This window comes from Mytilus trossulus, chromosome 1 (genome assembly GCF_036588685.1).
Source record: "Mytilus trossulus isolate FHL-02 chromosome 1, PNRI_Mtr1.1.1.hap1, whole genome shotgun sequence".
Classification (NCBI taxonomy): domain Eukaryota; kingdom Metazoa; phylum Mollusca; class Bivalvia; order Mytilida; family Mytilidae; genus Mytilus; species Mytilus trossulus.
The window spans coordinates 2,068,820-2,093,981 of NC_086373.1; the positions used below are offsets into that span (position 1 = coordinate 2,068,820).

General features: G+C 32.2%; 1 protein-coding gene across 2 annotated transcripts in view; it reads right to left on the reverse strand.

Annotated features, from left to right (window-relative positions):
• LOC134712178 (receptor-type tyrosine-protein phosphatase epsilon-like) overlaps nt 1-25,162 on the reverse strand; it is a 141,134-nt gene that overhangs the window by 6,490 nt on the left and 109,482 nt on the right. For both annotated transcript variants that reach the window (XM_063573479.1, XM_063573468.1), the window contains 10 exons: nt 22,692-22,768; nt 15,605-15,641; nt 11,866-11,963; nt 11,121-11,252; nt 10,109-10,257; nt 5,828-5,963; nt 4,702-4,851; nt 2,293-2,392; nt 1,241-1,320; nt 476-607 (listed from right to left, as the gene is read on the reverse strand). In XM_063573479.1, the coding sequence (XP_063429549.1) occupies nt 476-607; nt 1,241-1,320; nt 2,293-2,392; nt 4,702-4,851; nt 5,828-5,963; nt 10,109-10,257; nt 11,121-11,252; nt 11,866-11,963; nt 15,605-15,641; nt 22,692-22,768 (1,091 nt within the window). The remainder of the gene's footprint in view (nt 1-475; nt 608-1,240; nt 1,321-2,292; nt 2,393-4,701; nt 4,852-5,827; nt 5,964-10,108; nt 10,258-11,120; nt 11,253-11,865; nt 11,964-15,604; nt 15,642-22,691; nt 22,769-25,162) is intronic.

Sequence of the window (25,162 nt, forward strand, 5' to 3'; positions counted from 1 at the left end):
AGTGTCTATTCCTGTGATGTGAGATAATTTTTATTAAATAGTAAGCCACACTTATTCTTTATGCACAAAACATTTGTCATTAATTACTACCAATCAAGGGACACAGCTCCTGATTAGTAAATTCCATGAATCAAAATGAAAGCATTTCATTTTTGTTGTCAACTTGACAAAAGTATTCAACCATTTTTAAAATTTGATTGAAGTTATATTCATAAGAATTATGCTTTTCAAGGAAAGTTTAATCAATAAAAAGCTATTGTCTTGGGGGAAAAGAGCTCTTGATTCAAATTTTCTTTTAATTTAGAAATTTTTTTTATCAAAAAAACATATTTTTTTTTAAAACAAAAACATAACTATGTTCATCAACAATAAGAAATATGTATAAGATGAATAAAGGATCAACATAGTACTTATCAAACAGAACTTGTATCTTGTGGATAAATCTAGGTTGCCATTAAAATTCTGTCATATTTACCCTTGAAAACTTTTGTTCATTGAGCACAACAAGGGAAGTAATCTTGTAATCATAGATCAATCTCCATACATCATTAACTGTGTGTTGCATAGGCCACTGGGTTACTAAAAAGTTGTTCTCTTGGTAATAACCCTGGAAAATTATACAAAATCATTTAGATACAATGCAGTAATACTTATATACTACTCTAATATACTTATACACCTTATCGCTAATCCTGGCTGACCAGGCAGCTTGAACTTTTGACGCATGCAACAATCACTTTACCATTGTGGTGTCAGATATTTTATTTTATGATGTAAAAATTTTACGGGAACCTGTGTGATATCCAGTACATTGTGTAATGGTGGACAAATAGCAATAAGGTGTATTGGCAATCATACCACATCTTCTTTTTTTATATAACAATCATACAAAATAAAAATTTTACTTTTAAAAATTCCTTCAACGCATCATAACAATAAGTCATCTCACAATTTTTATGTATGTGGCCGATATTATCAGCATTGTTTCTCAACCTTTAAGAATACAGTTAAATGAAGAAAAAAAAACAAAGTGTAAAGAAAATATATTAGAAAGTACATGTTGCATCAGTTCAGTAAGTCTACACTTATACCAAAGTGAAGATTGTTATTGTTATTTTGATTTTTCTATTCAGTGTTGCACTAAAAATTGTCTCACTGTTATATACCACACAGTGGCACACACGTCCTTTTATTTAATTTTATTGTAAGAAGCAAACCATATGACCAAATAATAACTTACATCTACAAAGACTGCATTGATAAAGTCGGTACCGTTGTCACCAGATTCTGCTGTTAAAAGATATGGTCTCGCCCTCTCAGCTACAAAATAAACACATAATGAAGATTCTGCTGTTAAAAGATATGGTCTCGCCCTCTCAGCTAGAAAATAAACACATAATAAAGATTCTGCTGTTAAAAGTAAGGGGGTGGCCCTCTCGACTTCAAAATAAACACATTATACAATGTATTTTCTTCAGACACTATAGATAAAACCAATCACTTAATATATGGCTCTTATCAGAAATTTTGAGATATAAATATAAAACCGGATAACCTAGATATTGTATGGTGCCCAGTCAACAAACTTTAACAATTTGGATTTATATAATAACAGAATTTTTGATATCACTGGAAAAAGTTCTCATTGAAATATTGATGTTGTCTTTGTCTTACATTAGTCAAAATTTTCTAAAATTTGGATCTATGGTGAAAGCCTTAATTTTAAGATGATGCATTATATCAAAATAAATAGGAATAATTTAAAGGAATATAAATTTAGTTTCTATATTTAGGACTAATTTGAGGAACTATTGATAACTGTCAAATCTTCTGGTCATGTTTCTCTGATTATAAAATAGGTATTATAAATAAACTGACAGACAGATTAAAATGTCATTGACCTGTATTTACACTTATTCAAAGAATTATAAAGCTCTTACTATGTATGTTCATCAATCATGATGGTCTGTATGAGTGTTATTCATGTTAGGCAGCAACCATTTGATTTTTGGGGGGGGGGGCTATGGATGTTTTGGGGAAAAAACTTTGTTTCGAGTTTTTGGAGAAAAAAATAATTTGTTTTTGACCCTGAGAAAATAAAATTGTTTGTTTCACCCTCAGCTGCCACTACATGAAATGTTAAAATTGAAAGAAAAAAATTGTTTTCAACTTTTCGTGAACCAAAGTCAGCGAAGTTTGCCCTAAAAAAAATCCATAGCCCCTCCACCCCCCCCCCCCCCCCCAAAAAAAATCAAATGGTTGCTACCTTAATGGATAAAAATATCTATTTACGTGGAAGAAGCATGATGTCTCGACTTTTGTTTCTATTTTCTGACCTGTGACCTCCTGCACAATCACCAATGCTTAACTTTGGCACTAATGTACGAATTGTCTGAAAAATAGGACATTTTTTTTGCCAATGGGAATCAAGGAATAATAATATCAACAATTATAATTAACCTTACAGCCTTCAACAAATTCATTTCTCATTCTCCCACAAATGTTCTCCAATGCATCTTTGTGTAATTTTTAAAATCCTGAAAATTTTCTTAATTAAGTATTGAATTACAGACTGATAAATTATTTATATTAGTTCTTTGTTTAATAACATTTTTATATTTCCAAATGTCAGAATAATATAATCAAAGCCTGAAAGGCTGTAAAAGCAATTGCTGCCATGTTTATGTTTTGGGGACTTTTTTTCATCCACATATATTTAAGAATTAAACATGACAGGAGTGTTTTCTAGTGAGAATTAAGAAGGTTTTAACTTTATATCAATTAAAGACTTAAGCAGAAAGTCATTTTTAATATGTTTTATATTTCACAAGGGGACAACACGTTTACCAGGCTAAAGTTGGGGTCAAATATACATGTGCTGAAACATGTAACTCCAAGAGAAATTATTATGGATTATCCCCTAGTAGTGTTTGTAACTGGACAATAATTTCCTTTATTGATTTAATTTTCATAATTAATTTAAATTTAACACTTCAGTTAAAACATTTCAACTTTCCAGACGCAAATGTTGAAAAACGGGAAAGAAACAAAATAGCTTACAAGACATAAACATGTAAAAAATAAAAATATATTTCAGCTGACTAAAAATATTTTCCTAATGTTACTTTGTCATCATTTCTTAAAAACTAAGTCCCAAACATTATTGCTCAGTTGATATGTGTCATCCTCATGCGGTACGAGACAACTATAATTCTCATGCAATCCCGAAAAGAGGAGCCATCAAAGACAAACATGACATTAAATCGTCATTATACGAACAAGAACAAACAGCTCTAAGTTGCTTTGATATATTTATCCAATTTTCAGGAAACATTGTGAAAATGATCTTCAATATTTCGAAAACATGTGAAATAAAATTGCAAACACGGTGGACCGTCGAGGGTCAACAAACTTAGTAGACTCGTCCATTGGAAAGACGAGGATAATGGTTTCATCATTTGTCATGCATACCCAGTTTTGAATATGATATCCAAAAAGGATGTACTTTTTTTAATCTATGAAACTAGAAAATTCCAAATTGTAAATATCTCTTCATCTGGACAGGAACATATATATGTTAGATATACTGTTCCCAGATCTGGACTTGGCATCTATCACGTTTGGACGGGTCCAATTCATTAGTAAGGTGATCGATAAATCTTACGGAGTTATGACAAAAAAGGAAAACAAACTTATTGTTATGTGTTTTTAACAAGGGTTTCGTTCCTCCAAATTATTTGCGCAAACAAATCAACAAAATAGGTCAGTTAACTTTGTCTATTTTTAGATTACAGGTAATCATTTGACACTACGTATAACCTGATAACCTGTGTAGTGATTTTGATTTTACGATAAATTTATGAATGAACGACAATTTTATGAATGAACAAGAGCACCTGACCTCTTTCTTAAAAAAACACCAATTAAACATATAAATCCGTATATTATAAAAGATAATTCAGTCAAATTTTCAATACTAAATCAACAACTGAAATGATTCCATATTTTGTTGAAACATCGTACGAACGGAAAACGGAATCGCAGGTATAAAAATGCATTTTTTTCACTCGGACGTCTCTGTTTTTTGATAGTCAAACGGTTGTCCCCCTAAATACAAAAATACATCTACAAAAACGTATGCTGAAACTTCTTAAATCCACTAACATTTTTCAAAAGTTTCAAGCTATGTATTGCATTAGAAAACATACATAGGTGTTTAAGAATGACAGACCAGGAGCCTGTTTAACAAAATACTATGGCTTGATCTGGGCGAAGTCTCTGATCTGGGTCACAAAGATGGCCATACGCGACGGCATGAAAGCAATTGCTTTAAAAATAACAATAAGTAATTTAAACAGCGGAAGTTATTTTGTTTCCCTACATCTTTGACATTTCATTCCAGGACATTTAATAATATCATGCAATGTACTTTTCTGAAATTTTGCAAGATTTTGGAGGTTGAATTTGTATAGCTATGGAATGTTAACACAGAATTACCCTAGTATGTCATATTTTTTTTTACATAATTGTAGTATTGGTATATATAATAGGACTGTTAGAATAATGGTAACCACATATATATATATATATATGTTCAGACCCTATTACTTCAGTATTTTACCCGCATTGATAGTGGATCTGAACACCTTGATTTATATAAAAGCTATTTCCTTTATTCCTTTCTTTTTAATAAGAACTAACCTGAAATTCTTTCTCAAACCCGGAAATTTTCGATTTAGGATTTTCTTTGGACAGATATTGAGCTATGATTGGTACCTCTGCCTCTGTCATCACAGTGGCACCACACTGTATGTGCATAGAAACAGATTCATATATAAGGCGATACTGGAACTGAAATAAAACAGAACATTGTTTGTGCATAGATACAGATTCATATATATAATGATACTGGAACTGAAATAAAACAGAAAAGTAAGGATATATAGTATCCATCCAGAAGACAGAATGCTGAGTTTATGCACAACAAAAAACACATACTGTAAACCAACTTATTTTCACGAGCTTTTTATTTTCGCGACTTTCACAAGTAGAAAAAAAACGCGAATATAAATCGTCGCAAAAATGTAAACCTTTCTTTATTAAACTACATCATATAAATATAAATTTAAAAATTGCGAAATTAAATAGCCACATAGTGGACTTGTAAGGATTAAACGCGAAATAAAGTATCCGCGAAAAAAAGTTGGTTTACAGTAACACAAAGAAACAGTGCTTTAAATGCTGGTCTTCATCTCAAAGTCACAATGAGGCCTCCAAGACAGAGGTAATAACCAACTCTCACAGTGCAAGTTTAAGATCGTACCCTAGCACCAGTTTAAGCAGATATTGTCTTAGAAAACTGACAATCAAGTCAGGACCTTTTAAAGTCAACCATTCTGTATATCGTTTTCTCATTGTTTCTACACATTCAAACTGATGTTAATTTATTGATTAACAAAAAGTAAGAATTAAGTCTTGAGTGCAGCTAAGTCATTTGTGATACATATATAACATTGTTATCATACATATGTCTTAATTCTTTTATGGGACAAAGTATTTACATTTAACATATAACTTTAAGTTAAAAGAGTAGTATATACAACAGCTTAAATAAAACAATGTTTCAATTAAATCAAAATCTTTATGAAGACATGTTTTTGTTGAACATATGGTGCCATCTATTAATATATATATGTATATGTTCGGAAATGGGCCCAATAAAGCATGTGTATGTTCTAAATAAATGACAGCTAAACTTGAAACATATTGACTTACTGAGGTAAATAACTTTTTTTTGGTCATGAAAATAACTTAGCATTATACTCACCAGGGAGCGCACCATATTTTTTCTAAATTTGCGTAGATGTAAAACCGTACTATATATATCAACACTGGCATCTGATTGTAGCTGTTTTAAACAATAATCTATGGCAATAAATACAGCTGTTTTACCACCACCACACCTGAAAAATAACTCTTCAAATATAACATGGAATAGGCAATAAATACAGCTGTTTTACCACCACCACACCTGAAAAATAACTCTTCAAATATAACATGGAATAGGCAATAAATACAGCTGTTTTACCACCACCACACCTGAAAAATAACTCTTCAAATATAACATGGAATAGGCAATAAATACAGCTGTTTTACCACCACCACACCTGAAAAATAACTCTTCAAATATAACATGGAATAGGCAATAAATACAGCTGTTTTACCACCACCACACCTGAAAAATAACTCTTCAAATATAACATGGAATAGGCAATAAATACAGCTGTTTTACCACCACCACACCTGAAAAATAACTCTTCAAATATAACATGGAATAATGAGCATATAATTACTCTTCAAATATAACATGGAATAATGAGCATATAATAACAATACAGCTGTTTTACCACCACCACACCTGAAATATAACTCTTCAAATATAACATGGAATAATGAGCATATAATAAGTCTTCAAATTTAACATGGAATAATGAGCATATAATTACTCTTCAAATATAACATGGAATAATGAGCATATAATAACAATACAGCTGTTTTACCACCACCACACCTGAAAAATAACTCTTCAAATATAACATGGAATAATGAGCATATAATTACTCTTCAAATATAACATGGAATAATGAGCATATAATAACAATACAGCTGTTTTACCACCACCACACCTGAAATATAAATCTTCAAATATAACATGGAATAATGAGCATAAAATAAGTCTTCAAATTTAACATGGAATAATGAGCATATAATAAGTCTTCAAATATAACATGGAATAATGAGGATATAATAACTGTTCAAATATAACATGGAATAATGAGGATATAATAACTGTTGGAATAATGAGGATATAATAACTGTTCAAATATAACATGGAATAATGAGTATCTCCTTTCATGTCTTGTCTAATGGATACAGTGATGTATTGGTAGTCAATGTACTTTTGATGTCTTGGTATCAAAAACATATTTAATGATTGAAAATTACGGTTCTCCATTTCTCAAACCAGATGATGCTAAATGAAGAGATATGATCTGAATTCATCATTCACTTTCTTTTCTGTCATTCTAATCCTTGCTTCAGAGGATAGTTAGTCCAACAATGGTTAAATCTTCCAAAGACTCATTTTGGTTTACAAAACAAAAAGTGTATTTAACTTTTTTCTAATGTCCATCTTTTGGGTGTAAATGTCTTTTATTGTTACAGTTATGGATGTGCAGTTTTCTTTATATAATAACCTTAACAATGAAAAAAAGTCTGGCCATTTTTAGTTTTATTTTTTTTCGATATAACTAGCTCCACTCAAAAACTGTTCAAGATAAAGCTTGGCAAACAAAATTGTGCTGATTTACAAGCCATAAATCATTGGCTTGTATATACTCTTACGATAAATCATTAGCTTGTATATATTCTTATGAAAAATCATGTTACATATTATCATGAACTAAATCAAACAGCTTGTGTTGTATAATAATGTTTTGATGTAAAGAAAACAGATTGTACTTATTAGATATAAGAAGATGTGGTATTGTTCATATTTACTCAACCTCTTTATCTCAAATTACACATTGGAAATGAAGAAATTAACACAGAACAAAAACAAAAGCCGTACTAAAATCACTGACTGTCGATTCCATCATCATGATTTTCATCAATAAAATTGAAATAAAAAAGATTTTAATCAAAAGATGAATTCATCGTGTCTGGCAATACTAGCCTCTAGAGAAAGTATCATCATTAATAATAGAAAACAACATTGATTACGGCCTGCTTTGTTCTACGGAAGTTATTTTCAGCTAGGCTAACCTTAATTAAGATTAACTCTGTTTTCATTGTTGTGTTGGAATAATACGCAGAAAGAGTAAAAATTGACTCATACGTGAATAGTAAAATTGAGTATAATGTCAAACGTAGAATTAGACTCAAATTTGATGATTAAATATTGAATTTTATGTGAAGGGTAAATATTGATTCTACGGATATGAAAACTTAAAATTTGACTCAAATGTGAAGATTAAAAATTTACTCAAATGTGCAGAGTTCTTTGAAATGCTTTTTACATTTATTACATTTTTAGAAACATGAAAGAGAGTTTGACATTCTGTGTCAGCACCTGTCTATTGGTTCTATGTTGATCTCTAGATGTTTCTGGTTGTTTAGGGTTTGTTGGATTGCTGTTCATACATGTGTTATTCACTGCTACATACTTTGAATTAACCTTTCCCAAAGTTAGACCTACTTCCATTATAATTTTTCTTAAATTCTCATGATTTTTTTTTTACATGTACATGTAGTATGAAAACTGTTGTTGAAACAATTGAATCGATATCACATTTTTGTGACAGGATTGAAGCAGATAAAACTCAGTAAATATTGTCATTTTTCTCAAAGTCTCAGGGGAAAAAAAAATACGTGTACATGTAGTATGAAAACTATTGTTGAAACAATTGAATCGATATCACAAATTTTTGACAGGATTAAGGCAGATAAAACTCATTAACTACACATCTTCAATTCATTATTTTGCAACTATCTTCTTGTATCAGTTTGTCGTCAATTTAGGTATTGATTTTTTAATTTGTTCAACCATTGGTCTCAGTTCAAAGTTGCTGGTACAAAGGACTGAACCAATGAAGTCAATGTCAATGTTTTCAAATCAAGGTACAAGCATGTTATTGTGAATTAATATAAACAAAAAAAGATTATGTTTGAAGGTCATGATTATGTTTGAAGGTCATAGATATATTGAAAACAAATTTCATATGTAAGGATGCAAGGAAACTAAAACTATAGATATTTGCCACATATTCAAGGGTGAACAGTGAAATTGAAAGAGTCAAAATCAAGCATGGCCTGAGTATACAATACAATGAAAACATGTACATGTATCAATAAATGAGTCGTAATCTACTCAACAAAAACCTTAATTTAACTTTTCTCAATAATTTAGGAACAAGAGAAAAATTTTCAAATTTAATTTCAAACTGTGTCTCCCATTTTAAGAATGAAAAGAACCTGCAATTTCATTAATTTAACTCAATGGTATTAAATTTCACGCCCACCGCTCAGAATGTCATACAATGAGTACTATAGACAGGTGGAAATAGATTTACTGTTGTAATCAAATATAAATTTTTATACTGAGTGTTTTTGATCGATTACAAAAGTAAAATCATTTGCTTTTTTGTCCCTGAACTGTACAGTGTCTAATTTATTTATAATTCTACGACAGGACTATCAATCATGATGACAAGAGATGAAATTTTGGTTATCAAAGCTGGAAAATTAGTAAAACAATATTATCTATAGACCTTATTAGTACCATTATATGAGGTTTCAACAAATTACCTTATGTGGCCACAGATGACAGATTGTTTTTTTTTTAAATTCATAAAGAACCAAATTATCTCCCCTTGTATGCCTCGATTGAAAATTTTGAACAAAATCTTACATATGCCAATGGGCTTTATCTGCACTACTATCTTCATGTAAAAAACATCTACACATGATATATTTAGAAACTGATATTGTGCTAAGATCAATTCTATCTCCTTACTTTTAAGTGTTATATAATACAGTACAGTGTAGTAGGAACCCTAATTTTTCCAAAGTATACAATTGGAACTGTTAGCTCTTGCTTAAATTACCCGTTCTGGTAGTATTTTGTACTCAAGGAAATTGAAAAGCCATGCATTTGAAACCATGTCACACACTGTTCTGGAGAAAAATGCAATGAACATTTCATACATGGCCATTTTGTGTAAGAATATGCATGTCTTAGCCTCTTAGGTAAACAGTAAATTAGTGATGAATGTGAAAATGCATCATACAATATATCATGCTCACATGAAAATCTGATACCTAATTTCATGTAGTCCTAATTAGGAGGTCTCGAGAAAGATGGATGGAAATTAAATAGGGCAAATAAATAGGGGTAGAACTGTTAGAACAGTCAACCATCCTCTGGAGGGGAACCAGTCGACATCAGCATACATGGAGTTATTAAAACCCATCCTTCTTTATCTAGATTTATTTTATTTGCCTAAATTGCAAGAATGCTCAGATCATGCACTGTAATTAACTACTATACCTGCAATGTACAAGTATTGGTCCAGCAGTGGCCTTGACATGGTTGTTGACACGACGACAGACATCTAAAATAAAGCCAGGGTCTGTTGCCTCATCATTAAAACCAACCATCTCAAAATGTTTCACTTTACGTTCTACAGATGATCCTTCCTACAAAAAATAATATTACTTGACACATTCAGGACTAACATTATTGTAAACATTGGAATTTTCTTTTACCCTAAAGTGCCATTAGCTACAAAATATAAGAAAAATAAATATAGTATTGACAATAAAAAAATTGAAATGATACTTTGCTAATGTAGCCAATTTGAAAGTTTGTTAAAAATCCCTCATGAATTATTCACTTGCAAGTGAAAAATACTACCTCAATAAATTGGTTTTCATGTGACCTTCAATTAATTCATTAGTTAAGAGAATGCTTGCACATATATTACTTGTGTTAAGCCATTGAAAATAAAACAAAGGTGAACAATTTTGTTGACTGACTAGCTCCATAATTCATATACAGGTAAAAAAGATGATTAACTCATTTCTTTTACCTATAACATGAAATCAAACAGACCTAGAAAGTCCAATTGTATGAGGTTGTTATCTTTCTATATCTATGCTTATGTTCAATTGGGTGGTGTTACTGTCAGCAGTCTTCTGAAGTTATATCAATAGTTAATATATTTGTTTAGGGGCCAGCTGAAGGACGCCTCCAGGTGCGGTAATTTCTCGCTACATTGAAGACCTGTTGGTGACCTTCTGCTGTTGTTTTTTCTATGGTCAGGTTGTTGTCTCTTTGACACATTCCCCATTTCCATTCTTAATTTTAATTATTGGTTTCGAACTAGAGAAAGTTTTCAAATTTTATATAGTCATATAAGGACAAGTTATAATTTTTAGTTTCTGAACTACCAGATGAAAAAGTATTTGGGGAGGCTTTCTCTGCCTATAGATCTCAATATTCTATGTGAGTCATTTTTTTTAAGTGTTCAATTTTATATAAAAAAAATAACTAGAATTACATGTTGTATTCTGAATGAGCGAACGGTGAGCTGAGCCATTTCCATGGTTGCGTCTAACCAGATGTGTATATCACCATGACGAACATATCTTTGAGCACTGAACACATCTCCCCAATATTTGTCACACTGTTGCTGTAAATAAACACAAGTTATAATTATAACAAGATTCAAGACTCATTATTTCTTATAAAACTAAGTCAATGATACAAAGAAAATATGTCAAAACATTTTCTTTGGTGGTTTCAAAATATTCAAGAATATCTGTGATAACTCATTATTACAGAAAGACAGCAATATAAAGATTAGAGATTTTGCTTTTGCAATTTGATTTGGGACTTTCCATTTTGAATTTTCTTTATGGTTCAGTAAATTTTGTGATTTTACTATTTTCTTAGCATGTTTCTAATTTCAATTCAAACGTTTTATATTCATAGCTTCTATTCAAATTAAATATTAAAGGTGGTACCTAACACTACAGGGAGATAACTCTGTAAAATCAGCTTAACGTTTTAATTATGTTGTGTTGTAAAGGGAATAATAAGCTTCACAATGATCAAAAATGGTGTTTGTCAAACTACTTTATAACCAGTGTAATTTTTTTGACAAAACGGTTGGTTCAAAATTTTCAAAATTTTTGTTAAAGGGTCAAAGTAAATACTTTGTCAAAATTTTATGAAAATTAAACGAGCCAAATTTATTTTAGTGAAAGTGTTGGGTACCTTACTTTAAGAATGTATTTACTTACATTAGCATTCTCAAATAAGCCTGTTGCCATGACAATACAGTGAACATTTTCTTGCCATACCATATGCCAAAAACATGAAATGGTTTTCTGTCTTGGACCTGTAATGAGAAAAATTGAAGTCTCAATTAACAGAGCTACCATTTTCTTTTTATGGGGGGCTAGGATGAAAAATATTGTCCAGCATTTTCTTAGTTTTAATCTCTGTCTTGCCATTTTATTTTTTACTCGACTTTTATTGTTAGTTTAATTATCCAGACTTTTTTTTTACAAAAATTGTCATAATTTTTTTTTGACAAGTTGCTCATCCTTTTTTTTACTCAAAACTCCTGGCTTGCCTATTTTTTCAAATTTCATCATACAATATTTTCTACATAAAGCCATGTCTGTACCAAGTCAAGAACAGTTGCTTTCATCCGGTTGCAGTGTTTGAGCTTTTTATTTTGACATTTGATAAAGAACTTTCCATTTTTATCTTTCATAATGATAATTCACTTTTACCCAAGTTCTGGGAAAAAACTTAACAATAATTAGTGATGAAAACATGTAAACAATTTGCTAAAGTTTGCTTCATGTCCAAGAGCTTGCATTTCATTCCCGTTCAGTACAAAAACGAAAATGAAAATTATAAATGGTGGAATGACATTTTAAAATATTTGAAAAATATATTACTGTAAATCTAAGAGAGAAAATATCAGAGATTTAGGATCTCCTTATCACACCAGGAAGTAAGTTGCCACAAGCTTGGTGTTATAATTGGAGCCTGATTTACTGAGATTGCAGGCTGTGTATTTGAAACACAAGTTTATCTCCAACTAATTGATTCCAGTAATTACTTATATGGTATATCATAAAATACATCAATTTGTAAGGACTTAACCAGATCTTTACGGTCTTCTCTTAAATTTTTCAAATAATAAATTACAAAACAGCTCGAATTAGACTCGGTTCATTAACCAGAGAAGCACTAAACTCTGAAACTGGATAATATTGGATTAATGTAAATATATCCTTTTTACACATTTATGTGCTTCTAGAAATCATTGACCACACTTTTTACCAAACCCAATATGATTTTCTATTTGACAAATAAAGGTAAAATCAATATTGTCATGAATTCATCTTCAATTTTGAAATCAAAGACCACAAACATTCCCAAGGCCAACCTATACTGCCTGATTACAAGACTAATTAATATTGACAAGTTTTGCCACTGAAGTAGAAATATTTTTGTTAGAGCATTCAAACATGCTTCTTAATTCATAAACTCTTTAAAAAACAAATTGTTTGGGCTAGAGGACATATGATTATGTCATAATATTAAGTGAAAATTGTTAAAAAAAAAACCGAACAAACAAACAAACAAAAAACAATTTCTGACAATATTAAACCATTAAACATGTACCTGTAACTAATAGACTAGTTATTTATGGAAAGTTAGGATCTTTAAGATTTTCAAGGTCAAATTTGAGCCTTTACAAAATTAAACTGACCTGAAAAATATTTTGGTCAAAGACTTTAAATTATTGAAATATTGATTATTGATGCTACTTTCGGAGGTCTATATTGTGAAGGTTTGTTATTATATTCAACATAATCTATTCCATAAAAAGTCCAAAAGCTATATTATTTGAGATGAGTGTAGAGACAATGTTAATTCCCTAGTGCAACTTGTACAATACATTTAATATAAGGTCCTCTGAGCAGACGTCATTTTTATCTCCTTAATTAAAAGAATATTTAATGACAGAAAAAAATCTTATTTCATCACCGCAATGAAGAAAACAGTGATTATAATGTAGGATATTACGGAAAATCATCTACTAAATAAGACACAGAATATTACAACCTTCCTGTGACATTTCTAACTGTACATTATTATATCTCTCTGGCCAGACAATTTATTACAAAATTCTCACAGACAAACATCCAAATGATAAAATCCTGCAGTTGCAACAGTATTAATTGCAAATTGTAGCATAAAATCTATTTTCGACATAACTTGATCTATTGTCAAGACAACAGTATGAAAGACAGACAGTTAATCAACAATAACCATTTTCTGGTTTTCCTTGTTACATTTTATTTACCGAAATCTGCACCAGGAAGCAGGATAAAGCATTATTGAACCTAAGCGCACCTTTAATTGCAGAATGACTAAAAATAGTATGATCACAAATGTGCAATGTACTTGATTACTTTAACTACTTGAACGATTTCATATAAACAAGACCTAATAAGATACGGTACATATTCAATTTGAATTTTCTTCTTCTTCATTTGATTAGGTGTAACACCTATTTCTTCACATCAGCATTATTGCATTGGTTTTATTGATGGAGGAAAATGAGGTGCAAAAGGTAATCCATATCAACTTTAATCATAGCATAATAATTGAAATCAGAGGGCTGCCCATGTTATATCAGAAAATGAATGGAGTATGTTTTAAAATTTCCTGGTTATAGGCATAATGTCAAAAGAAAATAGGTTTGAATCAGAGCAGACAAGGGGATGTACAGCAACACAAAAACTCAACATTCAAACCAACTTTTGTTTTAAATAAATAAGGCCGTTAGTTTTCTCCTTTGAATTGTTTTACATTGTCTTATCGGGGCCTTTTATAGCTGACTATATGAGATATGTGCTTTGCTCATTGTTGAAGGCCGTACAGTGAATTATAGTTGTTAATGTTTGTGTCATTTTGGTCTTTTGTGGATAGTGGATAGTTGTCTCATTGGCAATCATACCACATCTTCTTTTTTTATATTTTACACTTTTAGTGGAAGATTTTGATTCTTTTTTTGCATTGTTTTCTATTATGGTAAATCATATATGTTTATGTTAAATTTATTTATTGAAAAATGTATGAAATGTCATCATTGAATTCAGAAATGTATAATTACAGTGTTTTCATCAAGGAGCAGCACCAGTATACAGGGTAACAAGCAAGATATAAGTGACAATGTCGATTCCATGAATATTGTTGACATTTGTCGATTCCATGAATATTGTTGACATTTGTCGCAATAATTTTTCTTAACAAGAGTAAAGGTTGCCCTAATTTCTTTTCATATCTTAGATCAATTTAACCATTTAAGCAATCGATTTTATTATGCAATTTTAATAAAAAATTAAGTATTTGCTGATAAATATCAAAATCTTAAGCTTCAGTACAGCGATTTCTTCTGTCATCTTGTAGCATTTGAAAAAAATCTTTTCAGATCTACTGAACAATGTATAAAGTTGGAAATCTTATCAGTCATTTGTTAGGATTAAGTGTTGAGACACTTTGAGGTGTTTTCTTTAAAATTAAAATCCATCAAATATTAAAACATTTTACCTGCCAGTATAAAAATTGATTGATTGTTTTTAAGGCCGCTTTCATTACTATTGGCTGTATCAATTTTACAGGATTACAACTCAAAGTCAAATAATGGTTAAAGCAACAAAATGGGAGATTTTTCTCTGATATGAATGGTTTGATCTTTTTAGTCTGAGGGAGATTTAAAAAAATCAAAGATGTGTTTGTTTGTGTGTCTGTGCATGTAGTCAAAATCAAAAGAATTCATCTTCTTTTAAAATTAACTGAAATTCAAATAATTTTCATGATAAAATTAGATGAGCAAAAGTATTTGGGTAAAACTCCTGAAAAATATGACATCTGAAGTTCTTAATATTTAGAGATTAGGATTAATTTATAACAATTAAAATTATTGAAACATAACTGATAATCCAACCTTACCTTGTGTGGCAATGTATTCTTTCTGTTTACAATATCCCTGTAAAAAACATTAAATTATCAAATTATAGTCTACTGTAAATTCAGTAATTATTGCGAGGTTTTTATTATTGCAAAAAAATATGACAAAAACAGAATAATTTGAGCTCGCATTTTGAAATATTTTAAATTAATTTTACAGGTTTTTTCTCAGTTTGCGTTTTTAATAAATCTATATTACTGACATTGACCCGCCAGGTGATAATCACATACTTAGACCCAGGTGAGACAAAAATCAGACTCGTAACTTGATGGTCTAGTTATAAATAAAGAAGGTTTATATTCATGTAGCATTAACATTTCCAGTCCTGAATATGCATTTAACTTGCCAGTGCACTGTATCCAGCCATTCAATCATCTTCATAAAAAAAGTACATAAATTTATATAATGTATTGGCATTTACACGCAAAGTAACGATTATCAAGTAAATGCATTTATTCAAAATGTAGGTCACTTATCTCTATTTTCATAATTATATGTTTCAAAGGAAATGAAATTGGTTATTATGATCAATATGGAGTAAAACAATAACTCAGTGAACTTCAGTAAATTTTGTATGTATAGTAGACAGGAGAGAAATTAGAGCATGACATATAGACCTCTGGTTATTGTTGAGGTCTTTATGTTACAATCTAGATCTAGAAATCTAGCAGTATTCTGATAATTGTTCAACTGCTTTCCCTTTGATGTATACCCCATATCTCTTTTCATTCATATTCCATCTTAATTTTAACCATCAAGGACTCAAACATCAAGCTGTCGCGTCTATATTGATAAGTGATGCTAATCACACGTTGCATCATACACGAATTACAGATCAAGGACAACAACTATTATTCAAGCATTTATTTTCTACATAAAAAATGAGTTTCATATTACTATACAGGATTAAATTCCCCGATATCCTTCCACTTTTACATTGGACATATCATTTCTAGTAATAAATTGATCTTCATTTATAATTCTATTAAAGATAACTAAGATTGTTATTTCCATTGACGTCAAACTATTTTTAAATCATTGCACAAATTCTCTACAGTATTCCCAATAAGACCATGAGATACATATATACATTGTATAACTTGGATACAAAAATGACTTAATCAAGATTAACGGTTTTTTAATTAAATTTTCCGTCTTCCTAAAGAAATCTATCATTTTGAAGCCTGTTAATAATTAACATGTTTAATTGTTACGTCTTCTGCCATCCGAAGCTCTCGTTATTTGATTGTACGCTGTGACAACAAACTTATAACCAAGATTATTTGTTTCAACCAGAGGACATTCTACTGTAGACAGGAAATGCATTTCCGTTACAGGAAAAATGTTGTGAACTAACGAAGAAACATTGCACATCAAATATCATGTGATTGTGTCCATCAAACATCTAATCTGAACAGTACATAGAAATTAAATTATGTCATGTGATTCCGTCCATCAAACATCTAATCTTGGACGGTACATAGAAATTAAATTTAAATCCCACAGATTAAATTAACTCTCCTGATGTTAGATCATTCAAATACCTACATGAAAGTCTACATTTTATGTTTGTAAAAGGACAACTTGTAATTAACTTGGCTTCTAAGGACATTTTAATGATAATAAGAAAACCTATTTTAGAACAAATTACTATAATGTCCATATAAAAGATTGTCTTTTATTACAAAACAGTACTTCACTGGTAATTTTAAATTAAGAAGACTTAATGTTTAATTACTATTCAAAAATAACTTTTAATGACTTGGGTAAAATTCTAGACAAGTTTGATGAAGCCCTTTTAGAGTGGTATTTGTTCAGCGAAAAAACAAAACAAAAATACCTATAAAACACACAAAAAAAATAACAAAAACAACTCCTGATAACCAACTTACTAGTGATAACAAATTACTAGTGATAACAAAGAACCTAAAGTTATCATTAGAGTAAAGCCTGAAAATCACAATGATTAAGCAAACAAAAGAAATCTCAAGTGATAATATGTGCTTCAGAACAGGAAATTCAATTTATTTTCATATGAATTTCAGAATCAGGACTTCAACCTCTCACTTTCTTTTAAAAAGCTCCCAATATTGTGCAACCTTCAGAAACAGGATACAAAGCTCACCAGAGTGTGCAACCTTCAGAAACAGGATACAAAGCTCTCCAAAGTGTGCAAGTTTCAGAAAATGAATACAAAGCTCTCCCGATTGTTCAACCTTCAGAAACAGGATACAAAGCTCTCTTGCATGTGCAACCTTCAGAAACAAGATACAAAGCTCTCTTGCGTGTGCAAGCTTCAGAAATAGGATAGAAAGCTTTCTAGATTGTGCAGGCTTCAGAAATAGGAAACAAAGATCACCATATTGTGCAACCTTTGGAAATGGGATACAAAGCTCACCAGATTGTGCAAGCTTCAGAAACAGGATACAAAGCTGTACAGAGTTTGCAGGCTTCATGAATAGGATACAAAGCTCTCCAGAGTGTACAGGCTTCAGAAACAGGAAACAAAGCCCTCTTCCGTGTGCAAGCTTCAGAAAACGAATACAAAAGCTCTCCAGATTAAGCACGCTTCAGAAACAGGATACAAAGCTCTCCAGAGTGTGCATGCTTCAGAAACAGGATATAAAGCTCTCCAGAGTTTGCAGGCTTCATGAATAGGATACAAAGCTCTCCAGAGTGTGCAGGCTTCAGAAACAGGAAACAAAGCTCTCTTGCGTGTGCAAGCTTCAGAAATAGGATACAAAGCTTTCCAGAGTGTGCAGGCTTCAGAAATAGGAAACAAATATTACCATATTGTGCAACCTTTGGAAACAGGATACAAAGCTCACCAGATTGTGAAGCTTCAGAAATAGGATACAAAGCTCTACAGAGTGTGCAAGCTCATAAAACGAATACAAAACTCTCCAGATTGTGCAGGCTTCAGAAACAGGATACAAAGCTCTCCAGAGTGTGCAAGCTTCAGAAATAGGATAGAAAGCTTTCCAGAGTGTGCAGGCTTCAGAAATAGGATAGAAAGATCACCATAGTGTGCAACCTTCAGAAACAGGATGCAAAGCTCACCAGATTGTGAAGCTTCAGAAATAGGATACAAAGCTCTCCAGAGTGTGCAGGCTTCAGAAATAGGATACAAAGCTCTCCAGAGTGTGCATGCTTCAGAAACAGGATACAAAGCTCTCCAGAGTGTGCAAGCTTCAGAAATAGGATAGAAAGCTTTCCAGAGTGTGCAGGCTTCAGAAATAGGATAGAAAGATCACCATAGTGTGCAACCTTCAGAAACAGGATGCAAAGCTCACCAGATTGTGAAGCTTCAGAAATAGGATACAAAGCTCTCCAGAGTGTGCAGGCTTCAGAAATAGGATACAAAGCTCTCCAGAGTGTGCATGCTTCAGAAATAGGATACAAAGCTCTCCAGATTGTGCAGGCTTCAGAAATAGAATAGAAAGCTTTCCAGAGTGTGCAGGCTTCAGAAATAGGATAGAAAGATCACCATATTGTGCAACCTTCAGAAACAGGATGCAAAGCTCTATACAGTGTGCATGCTTCAGAAACAGGATACAAAGCTCTCCAGAGTGTGCAGGCTTCAGAAACAGGATACAAAGCTCTCCAGAGTGTGCAGGCTTCAGAAAAAGGATACAAAGCTCTATACAGTGTGCATGCTTCAGAAATAGGATACAAAGCTCTCCAGAGTGTGCAGGCTTCAGAAACAGGATACAAAGCTCTTCAGAGTGTGCAGGCTTCAGAAATAGGATAGAAAGCTTTCCAGAGTGTGCAGGCTTCAGAAATAGGATAGAAAGATCACCATATTGTGCAACCTTCAGAAACAGGATGCAAAGCTCACCAGATTGTGAAGCTTCAGAAATAGGATACAAAGCTCTCCAGAGTGTGCAGGTTTCAGAAACAGGATACAAAGCTCTCCAGAGTGTGCAGGCTTCAGAAAAAGTATACAAAGCTCTCCAGAGTGTGCAAGCTTCAGAAATAGGATAGAAAGCTTTCCAGAGTGTGCAGGCTTCAGAAATAGGATAGAAAGATCACCATAGTGTGCAACCTTCAGAAACAGGATGCAAAGCTCACCAGATTGTGAAGCTTCAGAAATAGGATACAAAGCTCTCCAGAGTGTGCAGGCTTCAGAAATAGGATACAAAGCTCTCCAGAGTGTGCATGCTTCAGAAACAGGATACAAAGCTCTCCAGAGTGTGCAAGCTTCAGAAATAGGATAGAAAGCTTTCCAGAGTGTGCAGGCTTCAGAAATAGGATAGAAAGATCACCATAGTGTGCAACCTTCAGAAACAGGATGCAAAGCTCACCAGATTGTGAAGCTTCAGAAATAGGATACAAAGCTCTCCAGAGTGTGCAGGCTTCAGAAATAGGATACAAAGCTCTCCAGAGTGTGCATGCTTCAGAAATAGGATACAAAGCTCTCCAGATTGTGCAGGCTTCAGAAATAGAATAGAAAGCTTTCCAGAGTGTGCAGGCTTCAGAAATAGGATAGAAAGATCACCATATTGTGCAACCTTCAGAAACAGGATGCAAAGCTCTATACAGTGTGCATGCTTCAGAAACAGGATACAAAGCTCTCCAGAGTGTGCAGGCTTCAGAAACAGGATACAAAGCTCTCCAGAGTGTGCAGGCTTCAGAAAAAGGATACAAAGCTCTATACAGTGTGCATGCTTCAGAAACAGGATACAAAGCTCTCCAGAGTGTGCAGGCTTCAGAAAAAGGATACAAAGCTCTATACAGTGTGCATGCTTCAGAAATAGGATACAAAGCTCTCCAGAGTGTGCAGGCTTCAGAAACAGGATACAAAGCTCTTCAGAGTGTGCAGGCTTCAGAAATAGGATAGAAAGCTTTCCAGAGTGTGCAGGCTTCAGAAATAGGATAGAAAGATCACCATATTGTGCAACCTTCAGAAACAGGATGCAAAGCTCACCAGATTGTGAAGCTTCAGAAATAGGATACAAAGCTCTCCAGAGTGTGCAGGTTTCAGAAACAGGATACAAAGCTCTCCAGAGTGTGCAGGCTTCAGAAAAAGTATACAAAGCTCTATACAGTGTGCATGCTTCAGAAATAGGATACAAAGCTCTCCAGAGTGTGCAGGCTTCAGAAACAGGATACAAAGCTCTCCAGAGTGTGCAGGCTTCAGAAAAAGGATACAAAGCTCTATACAGTGTGCATGCTTCAGAAACAGGATACAAAGCTCTCCAGAGTGTGCAGGCTTCATAAATAGGATACAAAGCTCTCCAGAGTGTACAGGCTTCATAAACAGGATACAAAGCCCACCAGATATTGCAGGCTTCAGAAATAGGATAGGAAACTCACAAGATTGTACAGGCTTAAGAAACAGGATACAAAGCTCTCCAGAGTGTGCAAGCTTCAGAAAATGAATACAAAACTCTCCAGAGTGTGCAGGCTTCAGAAAAAGGATACAAAGCTCTATACAGTGTGCAGGCTTCAGAAACAGGATACAAAGCTCTCCAGAGTGTGCAGGCTTCAGAAACAGGATACAAAGCTCTCCAGAGTGTGCAAGCTTCAGAAAATGAATACAAAGCTCTCCAGAGTGTGAAGGCTTCATAAACAGGATACAAAGCTCACCAGATTGTGCAGGCTTCAGAAATAGGATACAAAGCTCACCAGAGTGTACAGGCTTCAGAAAAAGGATACAAAGCTCACCAGATTGTGCAACCTTCAGAAACTGGATGCAAAGCTCACCAGATTGTGAAGCTTCAGAAATAGGATACAAAGCTTTCCAGAGTGTACAGGCTTCAGAAACAGGATACAAAGCTCCCCAGATTGTACAAGCGTCAGAAACAGGATACAAAGCTCTCCAGAGTGTGCAGGCTTCAGAAACAGGATACAAAGCTCTCTTGCGTGTGCAACCTTCAGAAATAGGATGAAAGCTTTCCAGATTGTGCAGGCTTCAGAAACAGGATACAAAGCTCACCAGAGTGTGCAACCTTCAGAAACAGGATACAAAGCTCACCAGAGTGTGCAACCTTCAGAAACAGGATACAAAGCTCACAAGAGTGTGCAACCTTCAGAAATAGGATGAAAGCTTGCCAGAATGTACTGTCTTCAGAAGCAGGATACAAAGCTTAACAGGTTGTTTAACCTTAAAAAATAGGAGGAAAGCTCACCAGAGTGTGATCAAGCTTCAGAAATAGGACAGAAAGTGGATTAGATTGTGCAAGCTTCAGAAATAGATCAGAAATAAGGTTCATTTGTTTTCCTTCTGCCATAAACACATTAGATACTGTTCATAAACAATAGAAACCATGAAATAACTCTAAGACTTATTCGTACTTGTCTTTTGTTATATAACATCCTTATGAACATCGTTTACAATAGAAAACCTGTTATTCAAAGTGCATATGTTTTCAAGGAGTCGTTCAGTGCAATTCTTGATAATTGAAATCAATTATTTGATTTTTATTCAGGAAATTATTTTTTTTTTACTACTTTAGAATTTAAATATAAATATCAAATATAGTTCATATGTTCCCTCAGCCTATTGTTTTTTTCTATTTCTGATAAAAACATAAATAATCAATACCAGCCTATGTAAAATGTATTGTACATATATTGTAAAAGGTAAATTATTTCAATTAAGAGTAAATGTTAATTTTGACATTTCAAAATGATATTTTTTCCAACATGCATTCAGAAACACCATTAGTAAAGATTGTTTTCCTTATTTTTTGTTACAGAAACTGGTTTAAAGTAAAATCTAAATTAGTTTAATGAATTAATCATGTTGTATATATCCTGTGCTTGTTTCCAAGGAATTTCTACTATAGTTATATAATCTCCATGAAGGAAATGAAAGAACAATGAGCTACCATGATGACAAATATCTAAACAAAGTTAGATTCTTATAAATTTTCAGTTTCAGTGGCAGATCCAGGACTCTTAAAGGGGGTAGGGATTCAGCTAGTTGAAAGGGACCTAGCATCCTTAAACTAATACCATGTGTAAAAACGGGAAGATACTTTTTTTTTATATCATCAGAGCACTGCTCAAAAAAATACTGAATGCTTGAATAATAAAATTACAACAATAAGGGAGCTAACTCACATCAATAAAGCTGGCATTGATATAATCACTGTCTTCTTCTGGTGGATGGTTCTTCAGTATCACTCTGGAATGGTCAACTGGAAAAAAGTATAAATAAGAAATTATAAACCTCATTTGTAGAAACACTTCTTACCTCTTGTAACTTGGAAGAAATAACCAGAATTTTATACTAGAAATTATCTGTCATTTTACACATCTGCTGATTTAGTGTTTTCTATATATCTAATTATAATTGTCGACTTATTCTCAAAAGAGTTTAAACCCAATAGATGTAGAAATTACCACTTTTACAATGTACTTTTTTTGTATTGATTCAACCCAATTTGTATTGATTCAACCCAATTTGTATTGATTCAACCCAATTTGTATCGATTCAACCCAATTTGTATTGATTCAACCCAATTTGTATCGATTCAACCTAATTTGTATCGATTCAACCTAATTTGTATTGATTCAACCCAATTTGTATCGATTCAACCTAATTTGTATTGATTCAACCTAATTTGTATTGATTCAACCTAATTTGTATTGATTCAACCCAATTTGTATCGATTCAACCTAATTTGTATCGATTCAACCTAATTTGTATCGATTCAACCTAATTTGTATTGATTCAACCTAATTTGTATTGATTCAACCCAATTTGTATCGATTCAACCTAATTTGTATGCTGCATTTACCTATCTCTATAGAGTCTAATAAAGAAGATGCAGACACAAGACAAAGAAACAACAACTCATGAACCATTGGCAGATCCAATGCATTTGAATGGGAGCATATAGCTGGAACCCCCTTTTTAAAATGGCTGGATCCACCACTGTGAACACAAACCCCAAAACAGAAAAAATATTGGTGCTTACACCTGTCATGCATAGGTATATTTCTGTTGTAGCCACACAGCACAAAACAGTGCCCCTTTCCCCCTTCCAAACCGATCGACCTATACAAGAGACAAGCATGCATGGTTACTTAAACCTTTGTTTGTGAATTGTGTTCAAAACAAAAAGTTGCACACTGACAATGGTGCTACTTAAACCAACACTCATTAAATTGAGTCCATACTAAGGGAGTATAATCAAAAACTCAAATTATTGTCAAACATGAAAATTGTGATCAATGGGTAAATTTTTCCTTGAAAAACAATTATTCATGATCAATTTGGATAAAAAAATAATTCTAGTGACGAAATTTCATATATCAATACTGAAAAATGACACACATTGTCAGAACATGAGATAAAAACTAAGCATATGATACTAAAAAAAGCAAGAAACTTAACGTTTTGTTGTAACAGTAAAGGTTACTAGATAACATTCCATAAAATCAGTCTATTTTTGTCATGGATAAGAATAAAGGGAAATAGCAATACAATCCAATATCATTTTATCATTTCCTGGTTTTTACGCTTCTCTTAAGTAAGATGACACGAACAAAGATTTTATTTCTTCATAAACTTCAAAATATTTTATCTAAATTTTCATTCCAAAATCCAAAATTGCAATATATTTTGGTACACATCTAGATTTAAAATGAAATGATACCTCAAAGAAAAAAAAAATTTAAATTATTAAAAATATATTTTGGTTCACATACAGTAGATTTAAATGAAATGCTACCTCATAGAAAAAAAATTAAATCATTAAAAATATATTTTGGTACACACTTAGATTCAAATGAGAATTTTGTTTTTAAATCATTAAAAATATATTTTGGGACGCATTTAGATTTGAAAGAAATGATACCTCATAGAAAAAAAAATTAAATCATAAAAAAATATATTTTGGTACGCATCTAGATTCCAATGAAATGATACTGCATAGAAAAAAAATTAAAATCATTAAAAAAGATTTTTTGAACGCATCTAGATTTAAATGATCTGAGACCTCTTAGAGGTTTTTTTTTAAATCATTAAAATTTCATAAGTCAATTCTGAAAATTCATATGATAGGAAAAACCCAAAATACTATATCAACTTAAAACTGTTGTAGAAAACCACGTCAATTGAAGTCCATCCCCATAAATTTAACATGATCTGGTGTACTGATGCGAAATAAATATAAAACATTTTTATCAACATATGGATGGATTGTTGCATTTCTACACAGGGTTATTGATCGAAATCAACACATTTTAAACAAATGTCAAATTTATAAATCTCTGTCGGCTACAAATGTAATTAGTGTTTTATAGTTGTATAATGCGCATTTTAAGAACAATAAGAAAATGACATTCCATTATGGATGTTTATGTCTCTTCTGTTAAGATTGAAATCTATTATTACTTCAGCTGCTTTATAAATGCAAACATGAAACATTTTAATATTACTGTACATGGAATTGAGAGCTGGTAAATTATATTTGTAGAAAATTCTTCCAAAACATCTTTTGTGAAAGTGGTCAACAAGTAGGTGCAGACAAAATTGAGCTAACAATTTAACACACCATACTCGTAGCAAGGGGGTGGGGGGGGGG